This window comes from Cibotium barometz, chromosome 61 (assembly GCF_041138505.1).
Source record: "Cibotium barometz isolate CiBa-2024 chromosome 61, ASM4113850v1, whole genome shotgun sequence".
Taxonomy (NCBI): Eukaryota; Viridiplantae; Streptophyta; class Polypodiopsida; order Cyatheales; family Cibotiaceae; genus Cibotium; species Cibotium barometz.
The window spans coordinates 3,867,468-3,874,753 of record NC_141106.1 but is presented as its reverse complement, the minus strand read 5'-3'; the positions used below and the strand labels follow the sequence as shown (position 1 = coordinate 3,874,753).

The 7,286-nt window shown below is 41.5% G+C and overlaps 1 protein-coding gene across 3 annotated transcripts; it reads right to left on the bottom strand.

Moving 5' to 3' along the window:
* Positions 1 to 2,122: 2,122 nt before the first annotated feature.
* On the bottom strand, positions 2,123 to 6,286 carry LOC147604476 (serine/threonine-protein kinase SRK2A-like). 3 transcript variants are annotated; one of them, XM_086794509.1, is made up of 10 exons: positions 5,438 to 6,286; positions 5,014 to 5,143; positions 4,859 to 4,933; positions 4,614 to 4,715; positions 4,457 to 4,510; positions 4,272 to 4,364; positions 4,084 to 4,176; positions 2,968 to 3,072; positions 2,723 to 2,821; positions 2,123 to 2,619 (listed from the first exon to the last, which is right to left on the bottom strand). In XM_086794509.1, exons 2-10 carry the CDS (start codon positions 5,131 to 5,133, stop codon positions 2,329 to 2,331), a joined length of 1,032 nt encoding a protein of 343 aa, XP_086650635.1. In that variant the 5' UTR covers positions 5,134 to 5,143; positions 5,438 to 6,286; the 3' UTR covers positions 2,123 to 2,328. The 3 variants fall into 3 exon arrangements, with proteins under 3 accessions (XP_086650635.1, XP_086650636.1, XP_086650637.1); XM_086794510.1 differs by lacking the exon at positions 5,438 to 6,286 and adding an exon at positions 5,247 to 5,389; XM_086794511.1 differs by lacking the exon at positions 4,272 to 4,364 and having other exon boundaries at positions 5,438 to 5,984.
* Positions 6,287 to 7,286: the final 1,000 nt, after the last annotated feature.

The following is a 7,286-nucleotide window of genomic DNA, read 5'->3' as shown; positions in this document are numbered from 1 at the left end:
TTGTAGCGGTTCGCAGATGATACTAATGTTCTTATCAAGAATGATGAACTCAATATCAAGGCTTTCTGGGAGTGACTTGAAAATTTTTGTTCTACCTCTGGTTCCAAAATCAACCATTCTAAAACACGCATTAATACCCTAATGGCTCCCCCCTTGATTGGCTTCCCAACCAGGGGTGCAATCTTATCCAAATAGACATCACATTTAAACTCTTGGGTGTCCTTATGGGTTTTGAAGTTACAACCTGGACCTAGATCAAGGAGAAATCGGCTGCTAAATTCAATAGGTGGAGAGGATTCTAACTGTCTATGGCAAGAAGAATTCTAGTCCTCAATCATTTCCTAATCCCGGCCACCATCTATTTTCTCTCATGTTAGAGACCTCAAAAAGCCATCCAAGATCTTAGGTCTTTATGTAGGAACTTTTTGTGGGCAGGGGACTCCCTCAAGTTCAAAACTTCTAAAGTGAAATGGGACATCTACACTTTCCCCAAAACAAAGGGGGCCTTGGAATAATTAATATTGACGAGCTAGCTAATAGAATGGCCCCAAAATGGGGGTCATGAGAAGCTGGCTACACCCTAAGGAAGATTGGGCCATCCTTCTTAACAAAGACACTCACCTCTTCTCTCCTCAACATTTTCCCAGATAGAAGAATCTACCAAAATTAACCATCTTTTTTAGTAGATTCTCGATCCAACCTAGTGGATCCCCCGTTGTTAAAAGCTTCTAGAAGGCTTGGAATAATCTTAAAGGCTCCCTTCAACCTAACCCCAATTACAGGCTATTTGCGGGTCTTTGTTGTCAAGACTCCATTTGGTGACCATTTGTATCCTTGAAAGAAATTGCTCATGAACAAAGGAGAGGTGCTCTATTCTTGGCTACGAAAGGAGAGGTGCTCTATTCTTGGCTACGAAAGGCTCATACACCTGGGGAGATCTATGTAATAAACAACATAGCAGATGGTTCTGCTTGGAGGAATTACATTCCCTAACTAGAATCCACAATGGAGAATGGTCCCTTATTTAGTCCACGTTTCAATGTTGGAATGATCCCTTGACTCGTCTTCTCTATGTTTCTACTTCTTGTCATGTCATTTATATCCTCTGGAGATCTGGCCAACCCTTAATGCCTATTTCCCCAAAAAGTACATCTCCCCATCAATGTCAAGCTTAACTCTAGATGGCATGTGTTGTTGGACAAGAAACAGTGGTACTTCAAGTTATCAAACCTTCAGCATGTTAAAATTAAACCCAAGAAATCCTACCTGCTCTACCTTATCCTACACAAGGCAATCTTGACCAATGCGAAAATGGAACATGTTGTCCTAGATGCCTTTCTAGAATCGAAGACATCCCCCATCTCTTCTTCTCATGTTCCTTTAAGTCAAAAGCTATTGAATTGACTCAAAAATGTTTATAGCCAATGGTTAAAAGTGATTTATCTTGGAAGCAGGTTATTTTGAGTGTCTTTATTAGTTGCTCAACATTAAATGGAATATTCTCAGATCTGAGGTGCTATGGCACATATGGCTACAAAGGAATGAATAGGTATAATTCAACCAAAAAAAAAAACCTACCTCTATCTTTGGCCTGACCTTTTCTTAGTTTCGTCAAGCCAAAAGTGAACTGAAGGAGCAAAAGGTTGTAGAGGAAAGAGGACAAGGAGAAAGTGGTCACTCATCTACAAGAAAGAGACCAAACTATTAATGCCCACCTTCTGATATTTCTAGCTTTAGAATTGCATTGTAAATACATATTTAAATAAGAGCATCCTTGCTCTGTACTGGATTCGAGTCTGTAGGCTTGGCCCCTCTTTGATATCGTATATCCTCTCTATACTCCTTTTAGGAGTTTTTTCTCATTAATTCTAATCTCTGTCCTTTTTTTTAGATTGATTGCAAGTGCAAATTTGTGTTTATTTTTTTGAGGACATGTAAAATAACTGACAACAAAATTGATTGGGAGTCGGGACTCGGGAGCTCTCTCAGCTAGGCACATCCATACTGTCATACATACCACATACCATTAGTGTGTCTTACTATTAGTGTGTATTTTTATGATTTTTCGAGGCTTTTATTCCTGCCTTCTTACATTGAAAACGGAAAAGAGGCAACTCGGGCGAGAATAAACATCAAAACTTGACTTAAATGCTGGTCAGGGAGTGAAGTATATGACAGAAACTCCCGAGTCCCGAGTCTCAAGGGAAAGCAGCCAGGAAATACATATCAACACCAAACAACCGGCAGCAATCAGATGGTCCTAGTACGCCGTTTAATTAATACTACAGCATTCAAAAGGTGGGATGGGCAGAGATTTAAGGTCGTTGATCACATCATGTGGGTGCAATCAATCTCTCCGCAGCTTTCGACATCAAAGAATTCAATCTCATCCAAATCATCCAGCATCACCTCCTCCTCCTCCTCTGTGCTTTGCTCTTGCTGCTGTTGCGCCGCCGGCTTTGTCCTTGCTTCGTTCACAATGCGCATCACCTCCTCTATGCTTTGCAGCGGATGATTAGGATCTTCCTGATCGTAGTTGGGGTCTGATCCAAGGGCCAAATCTCTTGGCAGGTTCCTCAAGAACCAAGGGTGGCGCATGATCTCTGGTATCCTTATGCGCTGCTCATTAAGCATGTAAATATTTAATCAAATCCTTGTTTTAGCAAGCAGACATTAGTACAATAATCCATAAACCTTCACCTTGGCTTATAAGCTTTAGTACCTTAGCTGGGTTGGACACAAAGATGCGAGAAAGCAGATGCCGGCATTCCGGCGAAACCTTAGCGTAGCTGGGGATGGAATATTGGACGTTCATGATGCGCTGCATTTTTATTTTTTTTTAAGGCAAAGCAATACGTAAATTTCAAAATTTGGTGATAAAAAATGGAACAATGCAAGCATGTACAATTATGAAAATACAATCAAAATTTATGGAAAAGGAGTCTAAAGAATGAGCCATGAACTCACCCCGATTGTCTTTCGGAAGTTTTTCGGGTCATCTGCATCCTCAAAGGGATAAACACCCGCCAGCATCACGTACAGAGTGACACCACATGACCATACATCTGCCGTCTAAACCACATATAAGAATCAAGGTATCAATCCTATATACGCGAGTTGTGAGCCCTCAAAGCATGATTCATTCTTGCCCTTTCAAGAGTTTGATGCTTGATCAACATTAACCTTTTGATGGCTACCATCCTTCCACGGCTTACATCAACCTGTCAAGCTTTTCTTCCATTCCTAACTCATGCACCCATTTTTTTTTTTTCAAAAACAGGCGATTATATTAATGCAAAAAGGGAGAATCCGATGTACAAGGACATTGCGACTCATGCACCCTCTTACACTAGACTTCATAAGAACTCCTTTAAGGCCAGGGTAAGATCTTCTAGAAACCCCAAACGATTCATATAAGAAAACAACACTCGGAGTACACGTCAGAAATACCAAGCATAGTCACTAAAAACGAGAAACGGGAATGGAAACCGACTTCATAAGAACTCCTTTAAGGCCAGGGTAAGATCTTCTAGAAACCCCAAACGATTCATATAAGAAAACAACACTCGGAGTACACGTCAGAAATACCAAGCATAGTCACTAAAAACGAGAAACGGGAATGGAAACCTTCGAGGAATGGAATCGAGAAACTAGTTTTTAGGGGTAGAAAAAGTCATTTCTTTTGTGACAATATCACTTGAGAAACAAGAAACAACCATGGAAACCATGGGGTAGAAAAAGTCATTTCTTTTGTGACAATATCACTTGGGAAACAAGAAACAACCATGAAAACCATGGGGTTTTGAAATGGTGAAACGTGATTCTATAGTCTGAAACGGTCATCTCCTGTGACTATGATGCCAAGTGAAGAACATCCACACAAAGATGTCATGTCTTTGAATGTCCTGCCCAAATGTGAAATTGTGGTTTCCTACAGCCAGGTTACTTGGCCATGGGACCACATATGCGCACAGCGTCCATCCCGGCTCTCTTACACACACCCCCACACCTTCTCACCCTTTGAATTATTATTCTATCCTCTATTCAAAATCTGCGTACTAGTTGTTATTTTTGCATTCTTACCTTGCCATCATACCCTTGTCTCGACAGAACTTCAGGAGCGATGTAGGCGGGTGTTCCCACAGTAGACTTGGGTTGTGAGTGCAACACAGCGGACTGCAAGCAGTAAGAACCCCCATCACCAAATGAGGGGATTTCATTAATTAATGTATGTTTGTACTTTTTCATCTAAGAAATTCAATACACAAGACCTTAGAGTAGCCGAAATCACAAATCTTTAGACGCGGAGCAGGGCTTCCATCTAGCAACGTGTTTTCTAACTTCAAGTCTCGATGGCAAATTTGCTGACAAAACATGCAGATGGGCTTTGATCAGAAATATGAACCTATCGCTGCTTACTCGCTACTTTACATTGAACAGAACAAGATTTAATTACCATAGCGTGGCAGTAGCTCACTCCCGATATTAACTGCTGGAAGAAAAACCGCGCCTACGTTGGATCCAACAACGTGTAGTTAGCAAGCCTTCTAAACCAATGGTTATTGAACTAATGAGAGCGATCGAACCATTAAATACCTCTTAATCAGGATTACCTCATCCTCAGTGAACCGGCCGGCATTGCAGATTCGTTCGAACAACTCTCCACCCGCTGCGTATTCCATCACTATGGCCAAATGTGTATCGGTCAAGCATACCTAGGACAGCAACAATCCAACACAATGATCCGTGAAATCTAGTGAAGCGCCACCTTCATTTAATCAAGAGATCATTAATCATGTGAGGGGCCATTATGATGAAAATCAATCTAAGTAACAAGATCATCAATCTAAGTGCTTACCTCTTTGAATCGCACAATGTTAGGGTGACGAAGGGATCGGTGGTTGATAATTTCCCTTTGAACATTCTGGTCGATCTGTGATGGAGTAAAGAAAAAAGTGTTAACCTGAAGTTGATTAATTAAAGTGACTAATTAACACAGATCATGTAACCGACCTTGTCACCCCTCTCTATGTATTTGATGGCCACAAGCTCCTTGGTCTTCTTGTCTCGCATCAAGCGAGCCACCCCAAAGTTGCCTGCTCCTATGTCTTTGAGAAGCTCATAGCGGTCCATCGAGACCCTCCTGCAATATATACTTAGAGGTGCTTAGACTTAATCTCTAGTATTAAAGCCTTTTTCACTCTAATTGGGTCTAGTTATAAAACCCCCTACATACTGAAGTATACCTGAATCTAAGTTTCCTGTGTGTTAATCTCTCCTGGAAGCTGATTAGCAAACCTCACCCATATAAGGGACCGAGGATTTGGTGACTTGCTTGTGTGTGTAAACCACCCCATCAACATTGAATAATGATAATTGTAGTCGCTATTGCGTGGCAAGCAATACCTTGTGCATGAAGGGAGCATAACGTACGTACCCTTTTGCTTATCTGGAGACAGCAAATGGAGATCGGAAAAGGAGTCGAAGAAGGGGCACAACAGTCGGTGCAGTGGTTTTGATGAGGGGACAGTATAATATGGCTGCGATCCTAGTTAAACGAACGGATCCGATAAGGTAGCTTGTGATGCTAGACTAAAAGCAAGAAGGAAGAGCTTGGGTGTTGCAACTAGATGTGGAGGCCGTGTGTGAAGAAAAGCTTGGGTGTTGCAACTAGACGTGGAGGCCGTCTGTGTGTGTATGTGTGCGAGAGAGAGAGAGAGAGAGAGAGAGAAGCGCGGTTTTGTGTGTGTGTGTTTTGAAGAGAAAGAGAGAATGACAGAGAGGAGCGCGATTTTTTGTGTGCGTGTGTGTGTGTGTTTCGAAGAGAAAGAGACCCAAGTTGAGACAAAAAGCCGGTACACCACTATGCAAGCCTCTTTCAGCCCTGAGTCCTAACCCTCATAGTTAGACATAGGAGGACAAAGGGCAAAGTGCACGCTCATCGACTGTCTAAACCGCCCCTCTCTCTCCTCTCTCTCGAGTCCAGACTATAACCTCAGTGTAGACTTTATAGTCTACACTCTCTCTCTTTTGTTTCTCTCTCTACACGCTGGAAATCAGACTATCTCGGATCAGTATCTGTAAGCTCTCTCTTTAGATCACCTCTGGCCTCTCTACAGTGTACATACTACACACTCTCTCACTCTTTCTAGATCATCTGTATGGACTCTGTAGTCTCCTCATCTCTGTGACTTCCTCTTTCTTTGTCAAAATCCCGAGTCTCTACGATTCTCTCTCTATACTCACTTTGTTAATCCATACACACGCTCTATTTCCAACACTCTCTAGTTGTTCTGTGATCCGCGTCTCCAGTACCCCCCTCTCTCTCTCTCTCTCGCGCGCATGTGTGGGTGTTAGTACGCGAGTCCGCTTCACGGTTGACACCTCTCTCTCTCTCTCTCTCTCTCTCTCTATATATATATATATATATATATGGAGTCTGGACTACGGAGTACTTTCTTGTATGCCAAGCGTTGGCTCACTCTAGGCATTGACTCGCAATTTGAAGTTTTCAAGAATCCATAACATAAGCATTATTAATCACTTAAACAGTTAAAGGATAATCGTTGCCAGATTTTGATTTACATTGTAATTAATTGTCTTTTTCCAAGGCTTTAACTGGCCCTAATGGGTGGGGCGCGGGGGTCGCCGGGTCACAGCCACCAACCAAATATGAACTTTTTCCCCACCTTCTAAGGTAGCTTTCCCACGTCCAAGTTTGTGGCTAGAAGCTATATTCTCTGGCTTTCCCTTGCCAAATTCAACGAAGGTAGCATTTTATTCTCAAACTAAGCCCACATGTGCCTACAAATTACTAAGTCTTCCCTTCCAAATTTTAATGAAAAAATGCTAGTCTAATTTTTACCCTTCAAATGAAATATTGGGGTTGTCTTTCAAAACTAACGATTGCATCATGACACAATAAGCTCGTGGGAACACAAATAGTTTTCAACATTAAATTCTATTAAATTCACATGAGCATTCTAGGATATTATAGTCCTTGTACTTGTAACGTACCCATATTTTGTTCCATGATATATGCACAAAATTTCTCAAATTTACAAAAAAATCACATCACACTTCAAAGAAAGAAGAGATTTTCAATAAAACATAATCGATTTTTTTTTCTAAGTCTAACAATCCAAAATCACATAATAATCACCAATACAAATACTCAAAATCAGAGAGAGAATCACCAACAAAAAAGATCTAGCCGATCTAGGGCTTTTCTCCAACGCCCGTCCACCCAACCACCAATGCTGGACGTCGCGGCTATCCCGGGTATG

Bases quoted from the DNA above. Each gene is read 5' to 3' on its own strand.
- LOC147604476 (XM_086794509.1), bottom strand. From the start codon at position 5,133: ATGGACCGCTATGAGCTTCTCAAAGACATAGGAGCAGGCAACTTTGGG. The intron at 4,934-5,013 runs GTCGGTTACATG...ACTCCATCACAG, and splicing joins ACATAGAGAGGGGTGACAAG to ATCGACCAGAATGTTCAAAG. The intron at 4,511-4,613 runs GTAATCCTGATT...GATCCAACGTAG, and splicing joins GCCGGTTCACTGAGGATGAG to GCGCGGTTTTTCTTCCAGCA.